Source organism: Anas acuta, chromosome 27 (genome assembly GCF_963932015.1).
Source record: "Anas acuta chromosome 27, bAnaAcu1.1, whole genome shotgun sequence".
In the NCBI taxonomy this organism is placed as follows: Eukaryota; Metazoa; Chordata; class Aves; order Anseriformes; family Anatidae; genus Anas; species Anas acuta.
In genome coordinates, this window is record NC_089005.1 from 112,046 (window position 1) to 138,077 (window position 26,032).

Genomic DNA, 26,032 nt, shown 5'->3' on the forward strand with positions numbered 1-26,032 from the left:
CTGTTGTGCATGTGGGTTCTTTCTTCCCCGTGAGCGCTCAACTCTGCCACCAGCCCCCGGGGCTGATTTTCACCTTTGGGGCTGGAAGGGACGGGGTCCTTGGAGCCCAGGCGCGCGGCGGCCGAGCTCCCCGTGGTGGCGCTCAGCTTCCCCTGGGAAGAGCGATACAGGAAGGAGAACGTGGGAAAACCTCAGCGAGCTGCTGCAGCTCGAGCTCGCCCTCTGCGAGGAGCACCCGCAGCACCGGCCGAGCGCTGGAGGGAGGCGGAGCCGCGGCGGGCACGGCCGAGCGCGTTCCCGTCCGCTCATGCGCGGGGGCGGCCGGGGGCGCGCGGCGGGGCGAGGCGAGGCGAGGCGGGGCGCGCGCCGCGGTGTCCCGCGCGCTCGTGCAGGGAGGGGGCGCTGCCGGCCCGCCCCGCACCTCGGGGCTGAGCACGTGCGGGCCCGGGGGGCGTCGTGCGGCGCAGCCGGGAGCGGAGGGGAGGGGGGGGGAGCCGCGGGTGAGGCCGGCGGGGGCCGGCGGTCACCTGAGAGCTGCGGGGAGCGGGCCGGCACCTGCAGGTAAACGCCCGCAGGCCCCCAGCAGGCGCACGTCCTGCAGCTGGCTGCGCCCGTGTTATTTTCCCGTAGTCAGTGTTGGAGTTAAGCCTGCAGTAACCATTCGGTGCCAGCAAGCTCGCAAGCTCTTTGTATATTGCTCATAACTCCCTTTTTTTTTTTTTTTTTTTTTTTTAAGCTTTGTCACCATCCAATAGCAAAGTTGTAAGGTAGAGGGTGTCCGCCTCTTCCCCCCTCTCCCCCCCGCCCATTGTGCCCCATTTATTCTGTACTTGGGGGTTATAGTTTGGATTCTTTTTGTATTTGCTTGTTATTTGATATCTAAATCCATATTTAACATGTTTAATTTGACCATTAAAACTATTTGACCACTAAAACTATTCCCTTCAGCACTACCCATCTTGCTCCAAATTTGTCAGTATGTGGACCAAAATGTCTGTTACCAACACTCAATATGCAGGGAAGAGTTCACATGCAACCAACAGCAACGTACAAACTTCTGCCAGGGAGACTAGTGTTGAGGCTTTTCAGCAGGTTAATTGGAAGGCTGAGAGCTCATCAGTGAGGTAGTTAAAAAAAAAAAAAACAAACAAAAACAAACAAACAAAAAAAAAAAAACACTAAAAGGAACAGAAACATCTTAATTAGGTTCCTAACTTGGGGAGAGAGATGCTTGCTGAGATCCTGTCTCTGCAGTAACACGGAAATGCTGATAGGCTGAGGTAGGCTTAGTTTACAGAAGCTGAGGTGCAGCCTGCAGCATCTTTTATCTTCACAGCTTGTCAGCCAGAATAATATGGCTAAAAATAGCTGCCTGAAATTGAAGTTTGAATGTAAAATCCTTCTGCCCCTAACACAGAATCTGAGCAACTTCAACAAACATCGATCTTCACCTAGAACAGAGCAGAGCTCCAGCGACATGTTTCATCTCTTGAAACAGCTGCACTGCCTTGCAGGCAGACAGAAATTTGCTTCTGTACTTCCCTCCTCACAGGAGGTTCTTCTGTCCTTGATTCATTTGTGTGATTATTTTCTTAAGGATTCCTCTGTCAATAACTATTTGTTCTCCCATGTGAAATCCTTTATCCTGTGAACCCTTTGGAACAGGGACCCTGTTGTTGATATGATCGTCATTTGACACAGTACAATCCTAGTCTGTCATGAATATGATAGTACAAATAATCTGTTTTCAAGGAAAAAGTGATAAGTTTGTTGCTCTGTGCCAAAACATTAAATAAGGCTCTTGAAAAAGTTTCATGTAATTTATCATGTTGGCTAATGCATGCAGCTGGTATCTTTCAGCTAAAGGAGGAAGTCTGCGTACTGAAATTTTCATCCTCTGTTTCCCCATTTTGGAGTGATTTTATATTTCTCCACCCAGAAAAGCGGCAACAAGATATGATCCATAATACGTTTTCTACTGTTTTGTGTATTTCCTGAACAACTTACTCAAAGAAGAGAAAAATCAGTGTTGGAGAAAAAAAAAAAAAGTGGCAAGTTAAGTGAAATTATTGCTAAGACCATTTCTCACTTCCTCTGTCCTGTGTCCTTCCTCTATTCTGAAATAGCAAGAATAGAGAAGAAGATGAGATTTTCTTCAAATACAGCAGATCTCTAGGGTCACTTTCTACCAACCATACACCTACAGTGCACAAAACAATATGATTTGTGTAAGCCCCTGCACAGGACAACCTTATGTATATGGCAGAGATAACTAATTCCAGTTAACTCAGTCTCTTAAATCACTCTGTCAAAAATCAATGTAGATGTTTCAAAAACAACCCTCCGTGAACTGGAAGACCATCTAGCAGGCTTGTCACTCACCCTCAAGTTAAAGCACTAAGCATGAAACACTATATGCTAGGGTTGTAAAAGGACAAAATCCCTGGATGTAGAGTTTGATAGAGACAAAATCCTCTCTGGTATCTTGAGAGGAGAGGAAAAGGGTGTCATGTAGGAAGAAATAAATTGTTTTTGGACAGCAGATTTCCCAAACCAGGGCTTCAGTCAATCCTGCTGGGAGGAGCTATTCTCCAGAGCAGCTAGTTCAAGCTGTTTTGTGTTCCCTTCTGACAAAAATTGTCTTCTGCAGTCTGATGTAGGCAAGACTGTAGTTACTTTAGGACTGTCCTTGTCCTCCTTTGGTTTGTGTTAGGGAGCATGCTGTTGAGACCAAAGCAATTTGCAGAATTTGGTCCTTGGCAAGTGATCAGAACTGCCCAGGCGCGTACAGCGAGAGGTCAGCAGGTGATGGTAAAAACTCCAGGGACAAAGAGAAACACTGAAAAAGTGTTTTTTTTTAGAGGCTATCACAGGTGCCCTTGATCATCTCTGTGTGCATCCAGCTGTGAGACAGGCGATATGTTAAGAAACGTGCCCACTGTCTTCAGGAATGTTGTCACAAATACTGTGCAGAGCTCAGTGAGTCCAAGTAGCAGATGATGGTTCAGGAGGAAGGTAGAAAGGAAGACATGGGAAAGCGCTGCCTGGAGGCTCTGACAGCGTTCACATAGCTGTGGGGCACTGTGCTATAGTCAGGGGTATGATGAATACATTACTCTGAATGAGTTGGTGAGGAAAATGGATTTGAACAGGGAAGGATTTCTGCTCTTGGGAAAGCACAGGCAGCCCTCTCAGCTGCACCGGTAAAGCAACTGAACTGCTGAAGTGCACCCTTTTTTTCCTGCAAATAGCTGATGCTGCTTTGGTGCTCTACGAGGTGTGCCTACATGGTATTAGATCAGAAGTCTCTCTGACTTACAGATGGAGTCTGAACCTGGGGTTGTCTGGGGTCTTGCTTCTCTGCTCTTCTCTGCGGGCAGACAGGAGACAGGGTTATTTTGCAATTCATGTGTCTAGTGGTTTTCCAGTCAGGATCAGTTATACATAGTGCAACGGGGGGGGGGGGGGGGGGGGGGGTAAGATAAATACTGTGTCCAGGAACTATCTTTTGAAAAGTTCTCTGCATCTTATCTTCCCTTTAGCATCTCGTCCCAGCATTCTAATCAAGCTGTGGTTTAAGGGCTTCCAGAGAAGGAGGCTGAGCCCAAATCATCATGTTCAATAATCTGTGATGGAACTTTCCTGCCCAAATTTGTCTCACTCCTGTATGTTTTGCTATCTGTAGCATTCTGTAAATTTTTCTGCTGAGTGGAAAGGATATATATTTTTAGTTATTTTAAATATGGTGCCTCTGATTCTTCTGTTGTATGAAATAATGTGCAATTGTTTCCTTTTGGACATTATCTGTATCACTCACATTTTTCTGTGCTCCTTTGTCACCTTTCTTCCAGTCTGAAGGTTCTGCACTAGTATGTGCTGTCCCTTTATGTATCACGATGTTTGAGGTTGGAAAGGACCTCTGGAGGTCATCTGGTCAAACCCCCAACCTAAAACCAAATACAGACAATCCTGGTTCAATTCTGTGGTGTCAGAGCTGCCTCCTAAACTGCCTGCCAGTGCGCGAGAGAACTCTTTCAGCCTTACTGTATACATTTCATATCTCTTCTTAGAATCCTTAGAATCTTTTTGCTATTTTTATTTGAATAAGTGCTTCATTCTGTGTCAAACAAGATGGCAGCTGAGCGTATGAGGAGCTTATCCTCAAACTTGAGGAGCTCATGAAAACATACTTGCTCCTTCTGTGAGACTGCATTTCTTTCTTCCTGTGTGTGCACTGAGGAGGAAGCAGGTTTTTGGACAGTTACAAGGAGGTGATTCTCCGTTGTGTCCCCTGGGGCATCAAAAGTGTGACCCCATATCCTATTTCTCCCTTGATGGTAACTGTTCTTGTCCTGTGCTTGTTCTGCTGTGGCTTATAGGGAGTTAAGATGGGATCTCTTTGTAGGAGGAGACAGTGTCCTACAGGCAAAAGTCTGTGTACGGCCACTGCCTGGTGCCATTCAGCTTTGTCTATAGTGGATGCTTTGTTAGCATCAGGAAATACAGAACATCTCAGGGAAGAGCCTGGGCTGTAGCACTGATACTGCTTGACTGCAAGCAAGCAGACCCTGCCACATAGTGGGGCTGGGTTGCAGAAGTCTGGCCCAGCTGAAAGCTTGCAGCCACGAAGGCAGAACGTGGGTTAGGGATGAGATGTACTCACAGCAGTATCTTGCTGCTGGCTTGCTGACATTGCCTGGACCTCCACAGGCAGGTTGTCTCACAGTTCTGAAAGGTCAAGACCCAAGCACTGTGAGGAGTTGCACATGTGGTGGGAACCATTGCAGTTGCATTTAGCAGAACTTGGTTTAATTCCTGGGTTCCCTATTTTGAAAAATGAGGTAGTTCCTCAGAAATTATTCTAAGCTGGCAGGGAGCTGGTTTAGGGTGCAAAGTCACACAGGCAGAACTGAGGAATTCTCAGTGTGTTATGGTTAATTGTGACAATTAATTTCCCTCTTGTGTACATGTTGGTGGCTGCAGATATATATATATATATATATCTTTATTTTTTTGATTTGGCCTCTGCCTCTTTTAGTCTGTGAAGTGTTTCCAGTGGAAGAGACAAGATTAGGGTGACTGAGTGCAGCTGTGCATGTGGCATCTCCTATCTATAGAGTCTTTCACTATACTTTTTTTTTTTTTTTTGATGGGTGTTCATAAGATGTTACTGTATAAAGATGTGCAGCTGTATGTAGAGTGCTTTATTTATCTAGATGAGTAGAGGAGAGAGAACTAGAGGTGTCCTTGGAAAACCCTTGTAAAATTTGATGATTTCCTGTTCTCAGACTTTATTAGGACCCCATAAACGTTTGCTGTATTCTTACCCATCATATGCCATATAAACTAAGATACACAGATCTTTTTTTCTGTTTTTAATCTGTGTTTCTGTTTCTTAGTCTATGGATGAAGCAAGGGAATTGGAGGAACTTCAAAGGAGAAAGAAATGCAGGAAATGCAGGAAAACTTAGAAAAGTGACCTATAGCGCCTAAGTTAATTCTGCATTTCTCCGCTTCCTGTCACTCTATATAACCTGTCAAGTAGTTGCTGAGAACATTAATCCCTGCTTCCCTGTCTTTTGATACAAAAGGGACCCTTTATGTAGAAAATAGGCTGTGCCAGAACAGCACAGGGTATGCAGGGCTGCTACCTGGGCAGATAATGTTCTGAGTGCTTTACCCATAGGTCTACACATAGGTGAGCTTTACGGGGTTTGGGGGGGCGGGGGGAGGGGTACACAAGAATTGGACTGATAAAGGCAGGGCTGATAAGAAGTGTCTGAATAGAGCACACTTTGCTGCAGCTAATGTGGTCATCACCAAAGTGTCAATCTCACCCACTGGCACAATCTGCAGGAACCAAATTTACATCGCTCGGCCTGATCCCTGACTTCTGACCTGTCACTGGTTGCGCTTCAGGAAGGCAGCTGCAAGTGAAATGTACAGATGTGTGTGGAGAAAGGGTGACTGACTCCAGGAGCCTTAACCAGGGTTCTTTGGAGAGGACTTGAGCTCTGGTGATGCCTGAATGGGCAGGGGCTTTACTCTTCAGGAGCTGTGTAATCAAAGAACAGACTGAGCCCCTGGTTTCTGTCTCCCATTCACAGCCAAGATCCCTCCCCTCCCCTTGCTGTTCACTCCGTGGAGAAATGCAATGAGAAAAGGATGCTGTTAAGCTGCACTTTGCTCCGGTACTTGGCACAGCCTTTGCAGTGTCGGCTATTTTCTGAGAGGGATGCTGCCTTCCTTCTAACCAATGCAGCGCCTGCCTATAGCTCCCCCTGAAAGGAGCTGGAATCATAACCCAGAGAGTGAGCGAGTGATGCGGATGCTTCACAGAGAGTGACTGAGAGAGAGAAAATCGGAGAGACTGGAATATGTGCCTGCCTTAGCAGCATTGCAGTGGTGAAGCCACTGACTGACTACATGCAGGTTACTGCTCTTAATGCATTGCTACAGAGAGCCCCAAAGTCAAGATGAAATGCATCATCCTCCTTTTTCACTGCTTCTCTGTTGTCATCCTGCATTAATTGCTGAGAGTTATTTTCCTTCCTGTGGCTGGCTGCCTGCATCTCTTCTCGTACTGCAGGAGAGACAGTGAAGGAGCGAGCGCTGCACCAGCCCGGTGTCCTGTCCCACAAGGAGGATTCTGCATGATGTGCCAGTGCAGTCAGGGGCTGCTGAAATGGTGCACAGGACGTCTGGAACAGCTGGATTTAGGATTATTAATGGTTTGTGAAGGTGTCCTGGACTCCATCTAGCAATTAGCTGGAGACATCGGCTGTCCCTTGGGGCTTGTTGTCTGCTTTCTATCTTCCTCTCATTACTGCTTTCACACCCATCTGGGTCGACAGCATTTGAGCTAGGGGAAGGGACCTTCTTGGCCAGTAACAGAAGGGTGCTGTGTGGAAAGTGCCGTTGTGAGCTCTGGAGGGAACTGCAGCCTGACCAGCCATGGCTCAAGCAGCTAAGCAGCTGAAGAAAATCAAAGATATTGAGGCTCAGGCTTTGCAGGAGCAGAAGGAAAAGGAAGAATCCAATCGCAAGCGCAGGAACCGCTCTCGGGACCGGAAGAAAAAGGTCAGTGGCACTGGGGCGAGCAGCCCTATATCCAGATGCCTATGCTTGTGGCAGTGGGTGCTGTTTGCGTTTGGGAGGAGGGGAGAGAAGAGGGGGGCAGCCTGCTCCCTGTACAATTTCATGTGCACGCAGCATAAGGAACAGTCCCTGCCAAACGGAGGACAACTTTTGGGGTCAGGAGGCTGCTGTTTGCCCCAATGACTTAGGAAGGAAGCTAGAAAAAAGGTGGGTGAAGGGAGAGAGGAAGGGAAGGGTTCATCTGGGCAGCCAGAGTCTCACACAGCCCACTTCCAAGTCCTTTAATCATCTGCCAGTAACAGATTTGATCTCTGAGATAACATTTCTGGCTTCTAGCTTCATGCAGTTTCCCAGAGTTGCTCTATATATGCACAGCGAAGGGGCCAGTGACCCTCACTCCTTTCTCCAGTGACGGAGTGGTCTCAGTGTCCACGTCATGCCCTGCTTTACCCAGAGCACCGAACCCAGGGTAAGGTGGCCGCTCAAGGAGAGGGAGCAGTTTTGTGCAGAGGCTGAGAGCTCTGCTGCTGCTCAGGGCAGGCTGTTTGTGAGCAGGACATGGGTCACCCCTCCCAAGAACAGCATGCTGCTTGTTGGCAGGGGGTGTGCAGGCGGTCAGAAGCAAGAAGAGGTGTCTTTCCCCTCTGCTGACACTGAGGTGTGGGAGCCTTTGGTCCGCCAGCTGTTCCAAGCTGTAGCTTCCCTCTGGAAAGTTACTGCCATTTGTTTTCTTGCTGCCAGCTTCCTGCAGGAGCAGGCAAGTGGCTAAGATAGCTTTGCTGCCCCTTGGAGATCTCATTCTCACAGCGGGGCCTGATGTGTGTGCTATACACCAATGCGGAGAGGCAGTGAGGAGGGAGGTGAAACCAAGGGTAATCCTGTATATACATGAAAGGAGGTTGCGATACCGGGGTGTCTTAGGTAGACTTCTCCTCTGTATTTAGCAAAAGACTTCGTGACTTCCATGTGTCCCCTGTGAGCAAGAGGCTTAAAGCAGAGCTCTGGTGCTTGGAGCATGTTGACAGCTGCTTCCGTGCAGTCCTGAGAAGTGTCCTGCTGAGGTGACAGGGACAGGCACTGCTGACCAGCCCTCAGGCTTTTATTTTTCCTGCCACACTGCTGGACAATTGCCAGTTTAGGTTGTCTGGGCTAGTCCCGGACACTGTAATTCCAATTTCATTCATGCCTGTTTCTGGTGAAGGCTCACTGTGTGTGGCTTTCAGAAGACCATCCTATTCCTTCCCACCTCCCCCCTCCCCAGCACAGTGTATATGTGTCTCAGTGATGGGCTGGGAGATCCAAAGATTCCAGTAAAGTGTCTGGACTTCCTCAGGTAGAAGGTCCTAGGGAGGGCACCTTCTTGCCAGCCCCATGTGAGAGGCCTAAGTCGCACTTGCTGCCAGGACAGGGTGACAGAAGGAAGGAAAGCGGAGAAACACAGCTGAATAAACCCGAGGGCTCTGGTTCCCTGGGACGGAACAGACCTTGCAGCCATAAAGAAGTCTCTTGCAGAACACTAGTCAGGATTGTCACAGCATGAGGAGCGTGGATCAAGGTCTTCTTGGAGAATTCAGTGGGATTCTGGCACACTGAGGAGAAGCTGATTTTAGCTACCCCTTCCTGAGTATTACGTCCAGGGAACACACTCTGACAAGGGAGACTGGCCTGCCTTTCAGCGTACTGCCTACCGTCAGGGCAGGCAGAGCCCCTGCTCACCCCCTCCCTGTTTCTCCTGGGACCAAAGCTGGGACAGGGATGCTTTCCATGTGAGGCTGAACGCCAGGCTGTCTGACCAGGAGGGCTCTGTGCCTGCCAAGAACAGCTAATTGTGGAGAGATCGACGGACACGTTCAGGACAGACTCGAAGTCTGCAGACAGCAGCTTGGAGCTTGGATGTGGGGTTTTAGCTACAGTGCTAGCATGTCAAATGCTGCCTTCTTCAGTGGTAACTGTTTACTGCATGCAGGCTCGTGGCTTTTTCCTGCAGGGCTTCTTTTACTCTTCTACAGGGCAGCTTGTCTCTCATGTTGCTTCAAAGGGCTTTGCTTTGAAGAGCCACCAACCCAGGAAAGTTTGCTGTGGGGCAAGCTCTCTCTTCTTATCCCCAGCCCTCAAAAGCCCGAGTGTTTGTAGTGGTAGTGGTTTATTGTACAAGTCTCTGTTGGCACCAAGCTGAGGGCTGCCAGAAAGTGTTGGAGTTTCTCATTCTGTTTTGCAACAACAGCTATGGGGGTCTCATCTGTGCTAGCCTGGATGTTTGGCCAGTGCCTTGTGAGTCTGTGTGGGGCTTGCCTAATGTCTGTGCAGAAGGCCTCTCTTCCAAAATACTCCTGCACTGGCCATCAGCATGGACCAAAAATGTGTCACTGGGTCCTTCTGCTTCTCCACCTGTGTCTGCCATTTGTCTCTTGCTTTATCTCTATGCACATCAGGCTCCTGTGAGCAGAGGAGCTGCTTGTGTTCTGTGTTTGTACAGTGCAGCATGTCAATGTCTTAATTTACAGCTGAGCCCACCATACACTGCTGCAGTGCCCTTTTTTAGAGTTAATAGTAGGGCATGACCTGTGATCCAGGGAGGTGCTAGCATGACACAAAGCAGCAGAGACAGCCAGAGAAAGGAGATGATGGCCCCAGAACAAGTTTCTTCTAATCTCATGCAAGCTGATCCCTGTATCCATCAGCATTTCCAGCTGTTTTTGTGTGGTCGTGTGTATCCCCTGTATTGCACAAGTTACCAGTTGGTGGTTGAATCCTACAAGACCATTGTGTCCTGTGATAGATATCTGGAGGTGGTGAGTTCAGTTATTTAAAGCTGTGTTGCCCCAAACCCTTCTTCTTGGACCATAATTATAGTTGTCGCTTTTTAGTTTCCATGGAAATTTCTTGGCTTTTTTATTGAGTGTGTGTAACGAGCTCAGTTGACCTTGCATTGTCCATTTCCATGTTGTGTGCCTCTTGTTTGTCTCTCAGCACAGGAACAGTCCAGGTGTTATAATCTTTCCTGCTCCTCCAGTATGCTCTGCCTCCACTATTTGTAACTCAGGTGGTGAGAGCTGGTGTTTGGTTTAATAGGGTGCATAAAGTATTTAAGCCATGGCAAAGGTGTCACCCACCTTTGCTCTCTGTGCAGCCTAGCCACACTTGTATTTTGGGCCAAGCTGCCACTGAACAGCTGGACATGTTCTGAGTAGTGGTCCTGATCTGTGTGCTCCACAGTGTTGCTGGAGGTTGCCTTGGTCTGAGGATGGCCCTAGGATACCAGCTCTCAATAGTCTGTTCTGTCCCCACAGTCAGCACAGGTGCTGAATTGTGAGGAATTGCAAGGTCCTCACAAGCATAATGTGTTGGTGGCTCCTTGGGGTGCTCTGCAGACAGGTAGATGTGATGGGGAGCAGCCCATGAGCAGGAGATGGGAGTTGAATCACAGAAGTTTGCTGCCATTAGAGAATTGGCCAAGCATCAACTGGAATGGCTTCTCACTGTTCCTGCTGCAGTACCCTAGCTTCAATGCTCTGTGTGTTTTGTTTAGATGGCCAGCCCACAGGGGACCACGGCCACTGAGTTAACAGTTACTGGGCTGCATGTGGAGTCTTTGATGTGGTCAGCTGCGCTGTCATTAGGGCAGGTGGTGATAGATTGTAGCAGTGTCTGTGTTTTGGACCAGCTATCCATCCTTATTTCATGGTTCTGGGAGATGCTGATGGTAAAGAACACCTCCTTCCTTTCATGGCAGGTGTGGTGTGGTCAAGCTGCCACAGCAGTTGGGAAGCCTCCCCCTTGGAAGTCACACAGAGCAGTTGACAGATATAGACCTGCCTTTTGCAGGATTATTGATGCTTTGGCACAACTTGTGAGGCTGGTCTGTAAATTGTTACTGTCCATACAGTGTTACTGAGTCTTTTTTGAGTTGTATGTGGCTTATTATGGTGATTACATTGTCCAGATAGAGAACATACTGAATCCCTTTCTGGGAATTCTGGAAGCATTTGCCAAGCTCACCAGCCTGGTGGTTAGAAAGGGCCCAAAAGGTGTGACCTTGTGCTGGGACCCAGGGTATTTGGCTCACCTTTGTTTCAAACGTGCATCTAAAGCAACTTGCAACTGTACCAAGTGCAACACGATGGATTGCTAGTGCCTGCAGTGCCTTGCAACCTGACAAGCTTTGAATGAGATGAATAAATAATAATAAAAAAAAGCTAATACTTTTGTGACAGTTGTTCTTACTAGTGAAGTACACAAATTCTGGTACCAAATACAGCCAAATATCCAGTCAGGTCTGAAGAGTGGCAGACATTCATCTGAGGAGCACAAAGAGGCAGATAAGAGCTGAACTCCTCAATTGGCATGTGAGATGCATGGGGCCAGAACATGGAACCTGTAAAATATCTATAACAAGGGTGTTATGCAGCAAATATGACCAACAGTACTTCAGGAAGATCAACAATTCTAATAATGTCCAAAGGCCCCCTCAGTTGCACATATGAAAGTGGGTACAGTCACTATGCAGCATAGCCGGTGGCTAGCAGATTAAATAACAAGCTAACTAGACGGTCAGAAGAAGGCAATTTCTATGGTAATTGCTATCAATGTTTAAATGATAAATTGTTAGTGTGAAAAATGTGATACATCTGCTCACCATGTTCAGAGCAAGTTTTGCCCGGGCATCTAAAGAATAGAGGACAGTGCACTGCTGTCTCAATTTACTACTTTTTTGTTTGTTTTGAGTAATGAGGAGCAGACCACTTCTTTTATCATTCCACTTCTGTCTAGTTCCTTTGCTTTACAAGCGTCCAAGAGTAAGACGGTCTCTCGATATGGATTTGTACAGCGTCTCATTAGCTGATCCTGCACTAAGGAGCTCCTCCTTGCTGGAGGAGAAGCAGAGTCAGGAAAGGACATTGAAGTACACAGATGCTATCTCACCCGAGGCAGCATCAGGACAACAAGAGCGATGATTATGCAGGCGTCTTCCCTAAAAAGTTATCCAGCTGTTGGTGTGGCACAACACTGAAGCAGGTACCTTTAGAGCTTTGTCATAGTTGTACTAGGTGAGGCTGTTAGGGCACCAGATGCCCCAGCCAGGCTCCAGCTACTAACATCAGCTCTTTGCAGCCAGGATTGTGTGTCTGGACTCCAATTCTCTGGGTATGAGGCACATTTTTCTGCAAAGGAATTGGTATCTGGTATCTTCTGCCTGAAACTTGATGCTACTGTGCAGCAGCAGGGAGAAGGGGCATGGGATATCAGGACAGCCAAAACCTTTGAGGCTCTATGAATGTAACTGGCCGAGTGTGTGGACAAAGAATTAGACTGTGTTACTATGAATGGGCTCAGTCATTAGCTATCTAGCTATTACATAGGCTTTCAAAAGGATTTTGCAATTGAAAGGGCCATCTTAAATCTTTCTGTGTGTTGTGCATGCTAGGTTCAAGGCAGCAGTGCAAGGTTGAATCTTTTCTGCTATAATTGCCAGGTTCTTAAAGCATTTTGTATACACAGTTGCTGGCAGACTGGGGCAAAGCATGAGCTCCTTTACAGGTGATCCAGTGCACTGACTGATGGAGCAGCTGTGGAGGATTTGCACCCACCACTGTCTGCCCAGTACGCCAGCAAGGAATTGATTTGTGCAAGCAGAAGGTAACTGACCCTCCAAGCTGTATCAAGGTTGTTGAGGAAGGAAGTCCCATCAGGGTCTGGGAAGGATTACGTCAGCTGGCTGCACTGTCAGGAGATTCAGACCTCTGATTTGCAGAAGATTAATAAATATTTAGTTCGTGTTTTATGCTGAGTTGGGAAGTACGGGGGCTGAGTGTGACAACGGCTTCCTCTGACGCTGTTTATCTGACCTGCCACTGGAGTACTGTGTGAATGGAAATGCTGTCAGGATTAGAGAGAGCGTCAGTGCTACACTGTGCTGTGCTGCTCTGCCGACTGAGGTCTGCAAGGGGACATTCTCCACACAACCCACTAAGGTTTCCTCTCCATCTCTCTGTGTCTCTCTCACAGGGAGTCAGCAGGAAGAGGAGGTGGTTTCAAACTTCCCTTTGGCTAAATTCTGTCCGATTTCACTCACTGCTGCTCACAATCACCCTCTAGCATTTTTCCATTAGGCTGCAATGCAGCGTGCACTGGTTATAATGGGAGCATCTGTGCTCCCAGCATTTGTATTTTCTTTCCAGTGATTGCATTAAGTATGGGGGAGGGATGGCAGAGAATAGTGCATGGCATATTTATGTGGTGGAAGCAAAATGGCAATGCAGAAATTAGACTACTCTCAATGCTCCTTTACAGAAGAGAGGTTACAGGAGTTTGTGGCTGAGCACAGGATGCTGGAATGGACACAAACCAAGATGTCTCATATGGCCCAGAACGCGTATTCAGTAGCAGTTCCTCTCTGGTGTTTACCTTTTTCTTCTTTCACTGTCTGCTTTGCCCTTTTCAGGATGTGGTGTTCAGGTAACCTGGTTTCTCAGATAATGAGAGCTGAAGTATGATAGATTATGTTTGATTGGGAAGTTCATCCCTTTCTCAGTAAACAATTGTCCACAAATACTAAAGGCACTTTTAAGTGAAGAAGAGCTTGCACACTACTTAACTAGCAAGGCATTTTAGAGCCGGTGCCTCTGTCCTTTGCTGACACTTCCAGACAAGAGGGAACTGCAGAGCTTGTGATGGGAGGGGGAGCAGCTGGCGTGTAGAACATGAGCAGAATATAAGCATCTGGATGAGAGGGATGTCAGGTCAGAACAGACCCTGCTGCTGCAGGGACTCGCTGGCGGCTAGAAGAGGCACAGAGAGGAAGCTGGTGCCATTCTGCACTGCTGCTCTGCAGGCTCTTAAATTATTCAGGTAATAATGGTATCCATATGTGCTTGGTGAACCCACCAGATATCAAGGTATTGGATTGAGGCAAGCAGCGTTTAAAACCTTGCGGCATTCAGAAATGTGTTTCAGGAGCAAGCTCCTTCAGGCTGTGCCCTATCCTCAGTGCCTGGTCCCCTGTGCTGTGTGGAGTACCCCTGGTGTCTGCCCAAGCAGGGCAATTGCTGTGCACAGGGAGTGAGCCCTGCCCAGAGCAAACGCCTTCAGGAGGATGCGAGGCAAAGGATGATGCCCCTTTTGATAGTCCTGTGCTTGATACCATGAGGGGCTCAGGTAATTCATGGTGAGAAGCTGCTTCTGGTGTGCTGCAGCTGAGGTACAGCAAGCTAGGTTTGAGCTCAAAGGAAAGCAGCTTTACAGAGAGCTAAATTTAGAAGTTTAGTCTGAATTATGCTAATTTGTTTTAATTGTCTAAGTATGTCAAGGTTCTTCAGAAATATACCCTCTCTTTGCTGGCCTGGGAAGGTGCAGCTTCACTGGGGGCGTGATGGAAGGATAGGTCAAGGATTACAGACATTACTGTGTTCCCTGTCCTACTTACATGTATATCGCTATAGCAGTCCTCACCTTCAGCTCTCAAAATGCCATGAGGTGAGGTTCTGAAAACGTTAGCCCTGGACTGGACAGACTAGCCTTGTTAAAATCTAAGACGTGTAGAGGGCAGCCTCCTGGACACAGGGAAGTTCCTGATATATATAGCCCCTCTATAAAAGGACTGCTCAGCATGGCAGGACTAACTGAAAATTCACATTCCCTTTCACAGCTGAACTATGTCATGTTTTGAGCCACAGTGCTGCAAACAGCAGCAAAATCCAAGCTCCCTTCCTATTTGCAAACCAAATTTTGCTGACTGGCTGAAACATTATGCCATAGCCATATATTTCTTTGCAGGGGCTGCAAATGTAGGGGACTGTGTTAAATCTAGGGCTTCAGAATGTCGCAGCCTCAGTGAAAAATCTTCAGCAGAAACAAAGCAGCAGGTATTCACCGAAGTGTCTTGGGAGGTGGAGGGAGAGAATGCAGCAGCAGGAGAGCATTTAGAAAACAGACGAGGTTTCTAAATTTATACAGGGATGAGGGAAGAGGGAGAGAGTGTGCGCGCGCGCGCGTGTGTGTGTGTCTGTGTCTGTCCAGGTCATTGAGAAGCCTCCTGTTAAAGCAAAAAGGTACTGCAGCAAAACAACAAGTAGAAATTATGGTTACAGTCATTTACTGCATTGTGGTAAGAGGACTTCTCAGGGCCTGCAGGATACATACATGTGTATATTATGGACCTCTTATATGGGAAATGCAGAGAACAGAGTGCTGAAATCCTTTGCAGAGTATAAACTGTGTTAGATTTTTAACTCATCTGATAGTCCCTGAAAAGGACTAATAAATATTTCCACCTTTCTACAGTGTAATTTGTTAAGAAAACAAAGTCTTCCAGATAATCTACAGGAAAAACGGTGTACTCAGAGTCCATTTAGTTCTGTCATGATGCCATGCCTGGAAGGGGAGCATTGTGTCTTTCCCAGGACTTGCTGAGAACAGCAAAAAGTAAAGAATAAGATAAATGCTATGAGAATGTGCTGTTTTGGTGGGTGACATAGACAGGTGTGGGGTGAGTTGAGGACAGTTTCAGCATAACAGTGTGCTTCCTGGCTTGCACTGAGCATCTCGGAGCACATGAAAGAGGCTGCCCCTGTCCGTGCATGGCTCTGTGAACACTGTGCAGGTATCTCACTGCTGTCTGTGGGCAGCAAAGGCACCAGACTGTCGGTATGACTGCCCCATCTAGATCTTGTTCCAGCTCTGCCTCCCTGTCATCTGGCATATTCATGGACCCTGAGGCAGTACAGATGCCTGGCATCCTAATGCACTGGATGGAATACACTCTGAGGGTCTGTCGTCTATTTTAAACAACGATCTGGGAAAGAGAAGAAGGGAGTGTCTGTGCCATCACCTCGCAGCGAGTAAGCTGTCTGCTCGGTGCTCTGACTGAACCAGCCTGTGCTCACACAGTCTCAGAGCCTTGCCTTGGGCAAGTGCTGTGGGAAATGCTGTGCTAGACATTCTAGGCATTTGACCCTTCCATCTCCAAACGTGCTGCAATTAAACTCAACATCTTCTAAGACACTTCATCAGCTTGCTCTCCTCTGTCCCCAGCTGAGGGCTTTGCCTCTCAGACCTGAGCACTGTGTCCTGGCACACACACATTGCTCTGTTCAGAGAGAGTGGCTCTGCTGAGCAGTAGGTACTAATTTCTTCAATAGCCTAGCTCTGTGTTGTCACTTGCAGTGTAATTGTTGTTAATGGCACTCGGAGACCTTGGAATCTCTTGTGCAAATAGAGAGGTCCTGGGCAGTGCCAAAATGCATGTGCTGATAGCTGCTGTCATCTAGCAGTCTTCTGGGTAAAGTGCTCATGAGGTCCTTGTGGAGAGATTGTTGCGCTACTTCCTGAAACATGTCTTGGCTGCACTGCTGGAGCTACTTGTCAGCTCTGCTGCACAGCTGGCTTCTGATTTAGGAATTTGCAAAGAGTTTGTTATGCTGGCGCTGTGGATGGACATTGAAAATCACTGGCTTTGTTATTGGAACTGAAGAATCTGAAACAAGCAATTCCCTTTTGCTCTGTAGTTCTCTATAATCTTGCAAAAACAAAGTTAACCTGGTGTTACCAGTGCACGGAAAGTTTCAGAAACTACCATCCTTTCCAACACCTTGTATTAGTTGGCTGGGAGAAGAATCTTACCATGCAACACATCAAGACTGTGAAACTGTATTGCAGCACAAGGCAAATTCTTACAAGTCAGTTGTTCTTTTTGCAGGTGTCACACAAGCTGTAGGGATGGAGTGAAAAAATGGCTGCTTTGGGCTGTATCTTTCTTCCAGCAGATAGTATCTGCCAGAGCTTTAGGCAGGGATGAAATAGATGCCAACTGAGCTGTTTCTTGCATTCCTCTGCATGGGGAGGGAGGGGAAGGAGTAAAAGGGGTCTGCCTGGGAATCAGCTCTACTCTGTTGATGACTGTTATGAGCTTTTACTGTGTGCTGTAATTGCATGCATGCCTCTTCCACTTCTAGGTTCTTACTCTGATATTTGAAATAATAATATTCTTCTGAAAATGATTTCCATGGTTTTGCTTACAGGAGTAAATAATGTGTTTTTAAATAAGATGCTAAACTTCAATAATCCCATTTATATGGCTTGGAAATCTCTGCATGGAGTTCCTTTTCAGCTCTTTCTTCTCCCCCCACCTTCATTTGCCTTGTGGTGGATGAAAGTGCTCGAGTTGGCTGTGAGCTTGGGAAGTGGTGTGTGTGGGGTGGTGATGTGCTAGGGAGCTCTCAGCAAGGGAAAACTTACCTAATTGGCTTTTGATGTTGGACTTGCTTTCCCTGTAGTGGGGAGGGTTATGGTTCCACTTCCTCCACCTTTAACGCTGAAACAGAAGTTACATCCGTGGGTCAGTGTCTTTGGCATGGCAGTGTTTCAGCTCTCAAGCAAGAGATGACTGCACAGAGTCTGTACTTGGCCTTGCAGGTTATAATTTTCTAAGCTCTTCCCTTCTTCAGCTCCTTTTCTGGCAGAATTAGCTCAGCTCACAGGGCCAGTAGATTTGGTCCAAGCAAGAATTGCTCGGTGAAGCGTGGCATCGCAGCTCTCTTCATGCACAGGTTGGACGTGCCACTGAATTGTTGCATAGCAATGTGCTCCTGTTGAAGAGTAACATGATGGTCAGCAGGCTGACCCCTTTCTGTACATACTAAGAAAAATGCTTCCTGTCAAGACTGCTGTCAAATAGCTGCAGTGCTGAGATTGCAGTAAGAGGAGCTGCAGTATCACAGGACAAAAGTATAAAATATCTGCTGCCCGTCAGTACTGTATCAGCAAAACTTCTCACAGCTTGTGAACTCATCCCTGTCAATGGTGAGATATGTCTCAGGCCTGCCAGAGGAGTGCTCCGTGGCCAGCAGTAGCACAAGACATAAACAAAATCACCCTCTCTCTGTCCAAAATGTGGGGCAGCAGTGTTCAATGTCTCCTGACAACATAGCAGCAGGGATCAGCAGCACCTCCACAGGGGGACTCTCGACACACTGCATAGCACCACCACCACAGCAGCAGCAGAGAGGACAGTGGTTCTGCCTTTCTTGTACTGCCCAGACATGGTGGGTAAGCTGCAAATGCTGGGGCAGAGGACCTGACATCTTTCTCCAATTCACTTTGTTTGAAAGTCATACTTTGGAGCTGAGAGAACTGTGAGGATGCACAGAGCGAGCTGATCCAGAGGCTGTGCTCAGCACTGCTGTAGTGAAGCAACTTCTTTCTGGAGTTTGGAGATCAGGTCCATTCACTGGGAAGGGGCATTGCACGTTGGGCATTGTAGTCTGCACAGACTTCATCTCTGTAGAGGTGTTTTGCCCATTTGCTGGAAATAAATGCAGTGTTGTACACAGAGAAAGACAAAGGAGAGTGCCCAGTAATATCACATGAACCTGTAATTTGTTCTTGACAGAAAGAATCTATTGCAACCTACTGTGAGAAAAAAAGGAGCTCAGCAGATGAGGAAGGTTCAGAATTTCCTTCATTGTTCGTGTGAGATTTCTGGAGAAACAAACAAAAAGAAACAACAAAAACAAAGCAATTAATGTGCAACTAATGTGCTTTTTGTCCTCTTCCTTGAGCTGCAACCACTGCAGTTAGCTTCCTGCCCTCCAGCTGTCTGCTCTTTACTGCCAACTGCTGAGCTTTGCCAGCAGGTCACCAGGATAATGCTAGGCTTATTTAGTGAAGAATGGTACCTTGAAAATATGCACAAATCATGCTTATGTTTAAATTAAGAGAGATATATGACATGCCAGTGATGTGATTAGGAGCTGGCAGGAAACAGTAGAGATTTCTGGGGTTGGGTGCCCAACCATGAAAATAAGGACCTAACTTTGGCTGTGGCTTTGAAGATCGGTATGAGCAAACATGCATACAAACTAGTTGCTTGGAGGTCGTCATGCCTCTGAAGAGGCACTAAGGGTTGCAGAGAGCTAGGAGAACAGGCTACAGAGCTGGAGGCTTCCAGCAGGACCAGGTTCCAAAACATGGTCAGCAGCTAATGCAGCAAGGCAGCTGTAATGAAACCATTGTGCTGTTATGTCTGCCACAGCGCTTTGGCATCCTGGCCAAAATGTGCTTCCCAGTCTCCATCCATGGGCAGGTGAAAATGGGTCCTCTTTTGAAAAGAACTTGAGGAAGCCAACAGAGGAGATAATCAATAGGATTTTCTTTACTATTTAATTAAATTCACGGGCATGCACAGCCAGAGCATTCAGTGTAAAATAGGCACTTAGACTCCCCCCATACTCCATGAAATTAAAAGGAGGAAATCTAAAGGTTTTAGGATGAACTGTCTTTGTGAGCCTTGTAGCCAGCATTTCTTATAGTTGCTGTCAGAGATCCTGTGATGTTTGTGTGTGTGTGTGGACTGACTCCTCTGTCCTGCCAAAATCCTTCTCAAGCAATTGCATTCTGCTTCCTTCAGTTCCCTTGCTTCTCTGGTTCTTTGAGTTCTCCTTAGCATTTCTGTGGTCTGCTAGAGGCTGCTTTCTCTTACACTGGTTATGGGCACATTGGTTTAGCTGAGGGTGACCAAATGTAGGGAAATCTTTGCAGTTGTGGAGTAGGCTGTAGGCTGAGTCATCAAAATGAAAGCAGTGGAAATGGAAGAGTGCAGTACATCGATGTTAACTCTGTTGAAGATCAGGTTTCTGTGTTTCATGTTGCAAAGCATATTCTGTTAGAAGTCTAGCATAAAAAATGCTGAAATAAAATCGTCCTCTGTGCCCCCACATTTCAAGGCTTCTTGGATTGTACTGAGCCACCGTAACCTGGTAGTTGAGCAAGGGCACATGGGATGCAGGGGCAAGTGCCTAAAATTTCCTGGCACTGACAGCATTGGTTTCATGCAAAGACCAAGGTAGTTCTAGTGGTAAGTGCTTTAAGGGTATTCATCTCTGAAGGTACACGAAATTGTGCAGTCCTTTTTGAGCTTTGAGGTGCCCTTGCAGTGCAGGGGATCTCTGAGAGCTGCGGGAGAGGGGATCAAACTGCCTGCTTCTCTTGAGGTTTGCACAGCCTATTTGTCTTGTGGAATTACTTCCCCCTCCTCTGCCTGTGATGCAATGGGAGATGGGGACAGCATTATGCCGCATGTTAGCTGGCTGTGCCGGTGCTTCCCTGGCCTGTAGAAGCCCCAGCAGGTTCCCCAGCTGCTCTGCGGACAGTATTCTATGCGCTCAGCTCCCAGCGCTTGCTGCCGGCACCAGTAGCCGGGAGTAACATCTTATTTTTGAATCATTTAGGGGGGGATTTTTTATTAATAACCCAAATTACCCCGCAAAACTGCAGCTTCTCTGATGTTAAATATTAAAGTCCACTAAGTGGGTGAGCCAGCACAGAGAACAGCATGCTGGTGACAGCTTGTGCTGGTGGGACCTCCAGGGTGCATCTATCCTCCCTCGGTGGAGAGCCCTCCATTGTCAGGGCAGCCAGGTGCTTCCCCACACAGCTCCCCATCTTCCCAATGGCATTTTGCATGCTTTAAACAGATCAGCACATCAAAGGCTGGCAGATCCTCTCTCTGGCGTTGCCATGGCAGCAGCAGCTGAGAGGATTTGGATGTTTCTGGGGCGGATTGCGTTGCTGGGTGCATTGGGGCAGAAGAGGACTGCTGTCCATGCACCTGCATTCCTGTCTTCACAGACACGAGTGTGCACGGAGCTTTCTCACTGTGTAAGGGGCTGCTCTGCCTTGGCTTAGGGTGCTGTGATACCTCCAAACTGCCCCCCTCGCCTCCCTGCAGTCTGGGAGAGAAGAACGCTGTGCCACACGTCAAGTAGGTCAGCTGAATACACCCTTAGAAACGCTTGCTTCTCTCTGCTGGCTCTCCAGGGAGCAGAGGGGTCTGCTCCAGGAGCTGGCCCTGCCAGTGCTTAATGCTGTTACAGTGAGGCTGCCCTCTGGGCGCCTTCCTCAGGGCCCTCCTCAGTGCCTTGCAGCTCCATGCATGCTGCTGCAGGGGATTTCCAGGAGTGGGCACAAAGCTGAGCTTTGAACACTGTGGAAAATGCGACATTTGTCTGGGCAGCGTGCTGCAGCAGCGTGATCCAGGGGGCTGCTGCTGGGCCTCGATGTTAGTCTGTTGAGCTGTGTTTCATTAGCAGAATGCCTAATCCTCCTTACCAGGTGCTGCAGTTGCTCCCAGGAATTCAGCACTCCCTTGTGAACACTTCCCTCTCAGGTGCTCCTGGCCTCTCCAGCCAATGTCTGCTGAGGGGGCAGGCACACGTATGTGACTTATTCTGATGCACCCATAGCAAATATTCCATGGATAACAATGGCTGGCACTCAGGAACAGCTGGCTGGTGTGGTGAAGGAAACCAGGTAATTTCAGTCACCCAGCCTGCTGCTTATGCTGCTGCAGCTTAGGCAGCCAGCTCTTGGGCCAGTGGCCTCAGTGCTGTTGGACAGTGCATTCTTTGGGAGATTATGAGTTGGTGGCAGTATGCTGTAACGTGGTTTGTGGTGGGTATGTTATCATTGTCAAGTCGCTTTGCAATCATCTGAATTAACTGCAAACTCATCTGCAACAAAAAATGCTTTCTGTTTTCATTGCCTCTAAGTGCACAGTATTCTCTGCTTTCCCTAGGGTAGGCTAGATTCCCTGATGGGACTGGGGACCCAGTGCTCTTCCAGGCATGGACATGCCAACAGATGATATATATTTTCTTTGTAGTATCTCCAAAAAATGCTCTTGGATTGCAGAAGCACTTCTGATGCCCATCTCTGAGAATCAAGTGACATTCCTGTCTCCAGAGGGCTTCCTTAACACCAGCTGTGGCCTATTAAAGAGGTTCGCCTTAGGGCATAACTGGTCTTTTTCAAGAGCAATTTCCTGCAAAAGGTCTAACTGAGAATCAGGGGTATGTCTGGCCTGCCCATGCAGGATCCACTCTCAGGAGCTCTGTATTGTAGTACATTGCAGTATTTTCCCAGACTGAATTTACTTTCTCGTAGTTCTGACCTGCATCTGCAGGTACAAGACAGAAGAGCTGGGGTACACATCCAAAAAGTCAGAAGGCAGACAAAAGGATGCTGTTGGTGGGTGGAGCAAAGACCATGGAATTCATTATAATAAATTCCATTTTCTCTTTGTGCATTTACCCTGAAGTAACTCTGTGCTGAGTCTGCTGTCAGGCTGCGGGAGACCTGTGGGAGAACAAAACCTGATTTGTTCTGCAGCGTGGAATCACAGGAGCTCTTTGGTGTTCTCTGCTGCCTCCTGGGTGGGGACTTACCAGTGCCTCTTCCCTAAAATCTGCCTGGTCCTCTTCTGCAATGCAGAGCTGGATGCTGGATGGTGAACAAAACACGCCATTCACTGCTGACCTGCACACATTTTCCAGAGTTTAGAGCAGGGTAAACTGGTAATGGTGACTGCTAGAGGCTTTATCCTACTGGGAGATTTTGAGTTGCAGGTGTGTAGTGGGCACCTTGAAGAGCAGAGATGGAGGATGTATGGTTTGTTCAGATCCCATGCTCCAGAGGAGAATTCATGTAGCCCATGAAGAGGAGCAGTTGCACCGATATTCTACAGGTGGCAGGGGAAGTTCTCCTCCAGCCGTAAGCACTTGCACATCTCTGGTGAGGTAGCTGACAGAGCTTTGAGGGGCAAAGTTTTACTGCTGAGGCCAGGGAAAAGTGCTGATACTGCAGGCATTCATTGAGAAATGTCCACTGGGAGAAATAAAATATTTGATCTCCTTCACTTTTAGAACAATGGTGAGACTCTCATTAGCTCTGTCAGGTCAGCGGAGCTCTGTCCTCACTCTTATTCTACAGAATTGCTCCCCTTCCAAAGTAGTGTATGAGTGAGTATTTCTGGGACTCTGGGACTCTGCTTCTCTCATCCAGAGGCATCTTATGTAATTGAATTAGACCTTAGCAAAAGCTACTGTGAGATGAAATCATCCTAAATGCTGATCAGTGAGAACAGAGCTGTGGGCATACAACAGAAATGTGCACATCTCTTCTGAATCATTCATTAATTACCCTTAAATGGAACTCATGAGGTTCAAGATTTCAAGTGTTTTTTCTGCAGATCTGCCAAACTGTTCTTCAGAGCATTGCAGTAACAAGGTGCTCTGGTGTGGGCTGTCGTCCTTGCTGTAACGTTCGTAACGTTCGTGTCCAGGCCTGTCAAGGGTGTTCAGGAAATGAATGAATCAGCAGTACCTGGAACAGTTAGCTAGTCATAGAAGGGGATCAGCAAAGGGATGGGTTTCTAACATCTTGGATGTCTGTATGAGATGTCTGTATGGGACTGGTAAGGAGCAGGAGCATGCAGTTGCACTCCAGACCTCAGGGAAGCTGTGCACCTTGCCTGCAGAGATGCAGCTGACTCCTATGGCTGCTAATTGCTAGGTGTGTAATCCATAATCTGTAGGCGTATGGGGCGGAGCAGGAAAATTTTTTCAACTGCTTCCTTTGTTTGCAACTTCCTGTGATGTTTTAAAACATGACCTTAAGCTCAGATACTTACATATGAAATGCTTCATATATTATAGTTTGGGAAACAGGAAAAAACAATAGTTTACCACCTTCTTCCCTCTCAGAAGTCCCATTAAGATAGATTCATGCTGTGCAAGTATTATCTCTACAGACATCACAGGCTGGCTGCTGGGAAGGGGGACTGCCCATGTAGGGAAGCTCTGTGCCAGGATGAGCAAACTAATCTTGCCACAGTCCGTTTGACATCACCTTTAGAAGGAAGAGGAGTGACCTTGTGAGTGTGGAGTTTGCTTTTGGAGGAACATGAGGCTCTGAGAACCTGGGAGAAGAGTTAATGACTTTTTTTTTCCTTTCGTTTTGCATGGGAACCAGAAGAGCGGGGACAAGTCCTGCTCTGTGAGCTGCTGCAGTATAAGTATTTCACCATAATCTCAATGGCCCTCCCTGAACAATCCCCAAGAGCAAATTAGTGACAAACAGATTTTGCTAACACTTTGTAGTTTTTGCAGATATTCTTGGCAATGCCTGTTATGGACTTTGATATTGATGGCACAGCCCAGTCAATATTGCTCATCCAGCTCCCAGGAGGGGGTTGTCTAAAGACCCAGATCAATTAGAGAGATGCAGAGAATGGAGGTTTCCCATGACTCATTTTTCTGTGATTATACTTTGACGCTGTAACCACCACTTCGTGGTAACCTGCAGCACAGCACTGCCACTGTCACAGATGTTGCCTACAGATGGCTGATGTACACTTGTAATTCCACCAATTTTCTTGCTTATCCTCGTTTTATTTTTGCCCAGTTGCACTCCATGTCTGTCCAGATAAAAAAGCTGAACAAATTTCAGCTGACTGTGGTGTGAATACTGACTGGAATTAATTTAAATTTTGGCGCAAGCCTTCCTGCCTTGTTACTGATATTTGAGCCCTTCCTCAAACTAGCGAATTTATGTGTCAAATCACAGGTGTATAGCTTGTTTTGTTTCTTGCTGTGAATATTAGATGGAGACTTCTTCCACTCCTCCACTCTCCCCTGTGAGCTCTGTGCAGGTCCCTAGACACCTGTCAAGCCACTGCAGAAGCAGGTAACAGGATTGAATACACCACAGAGTGCCTGGTGGTTGAAGGTTTTTCTTGCTAGTACAAGCTCAGAAGAAAATAATTTGAGAAATCAAAAGAGAAGAGATTTACAAAAATGGTTTATACCTTCTGTCAAATTGCTTGAGCTGACACGACTGAGCAAGAGGATCTTGGTTGCATATCGTGGCATCTAGGTACACTGCAGACCTCAAAGACCAAGTAACTGCTGAGAGTAAATGTACAGTGAAAGGTCTTGCTTTTCCCCTTACTGCTTAGCAGCAGTGCAGAAAATTTCTCTGCAAAAGTAGCAGAGTGCAGCTTGCCAGGTAGGGACTGTGCGTTCATCTGCTCTCACAGGATGTCAGTCTGCATTGCCTCCAGGCATGCACTACAGCCAAATGCTGGATCTCTCTCAGTCTTGAGATCCCCAAATAGGTATAACACTGAGGTATCTCAGTGGATCTGTAATCTTGCAGTTACAGCAGAGTCAGTGGATCCAACAGAATCAATAGCTGGGCTTGATTAGCTGCAGCTAATACGGGTCTTGTTGTATCTTTCAGATTGGTACTTGCCTAAGTGAAAGCACAAACTTGCACCATACACACTAATTAAGAAGTGATTTGCCCTTGGCCCCTGTAGTGAGCATAATGCTCAACTGGCTTCCCAGAGCTGGGATTTTTTAGATTCAGGCTGAGTTAGGTGGTACTCTTTGCTCCCTAGAACTGTCTGGTCTCTAGCAGGGGGGGGAAAAACGACGATGGTGGATGTTAATCCTTTGGTCCTTTGGGCAAGATGTCTTCTGGTCTAGTGGATGGGGGAGCTGATGGCAGAAGTTGCTGAACACTTTCCATCTGAGAAATATTCTCCTTTGCAGCCAGGATAGCACGTGGTCCATGAGTATTCCTTTTCTGTGAATGCGTGTAAATAAGATAAATTGGTGTGATAAAATTTTCAGTTACATTGCCTGGCTCATCCAAATGAGGAGCAAAAAGAACACCTTATGACTCAATTGCATGCAATTCTGTCTGCTCGGTGTCAGTATAGTGGGGGACAAGGGCTGTGTAAACTTCCCGATTTCAGGCTTAGACTGTTACCTCTCCAAGAACTAAACTGTGGTTATAAAGGCAAGAGGCAGTTATCTCTTGGAGTGAGACAGCAGTTTGCTTCATCTCTGAAATCATGCCTTTGGATGCAACTGTGCATTGTTCAAGAAACTTAATGTGAAGACCTTTTCAGTTTATATTTCTGTATTTCCATTGTGAATCCCACAGCTCAAACAGTTCTGAACTGATGGAAAGCAGTGAAAGGGTTACTTAGATCAGGGGTGTAATGGGGAGAGATTTCCTATGCCTATTAGTTGCTGAACTTTGCAAACCCAGTCCATTGGTTTTCTTGCAATTTTTCATCTGTCCCATGCTTCTG

At 47.2% G+C, this 26,032-nt stretch overlaps 1 protein-coding gene across 10 annotated transcripts in view; it reads left to right on the plus strand.

Moving 5' to 3' along the window:
- The first annotated feature begins 508 nt into the window (after window positions 1–508).
- ANK1 (ankyrin 1) overlaps window positions 509–26,032 on the plus strand; it is a 67,132-nt gene continuing 41,608 nt past the window's right edge. For 3 of the 10 annotated variants that reach the window (XM_068662140.1, XM_068662138.1, XM_068662141.1), the window contains exon 1: window positions 6,912–7,080. In XM_068662140.1, coding sequence (XP_068518241.1) covers window positions 6,955–7,080 — 126 coding nt within the window. In that variant the 5' untranslated portion in view covers window positions 6,912–6,954. Of the gene's footprint in view, window positions 562–6,907; window positions 7,081–26,032 lie in introns of those variants that run through there. The other 7 variants (XM_068662144.1, XM_068662148.1, XM_068662137.1 and 4 more) reach the window with 5 other exon arrangements.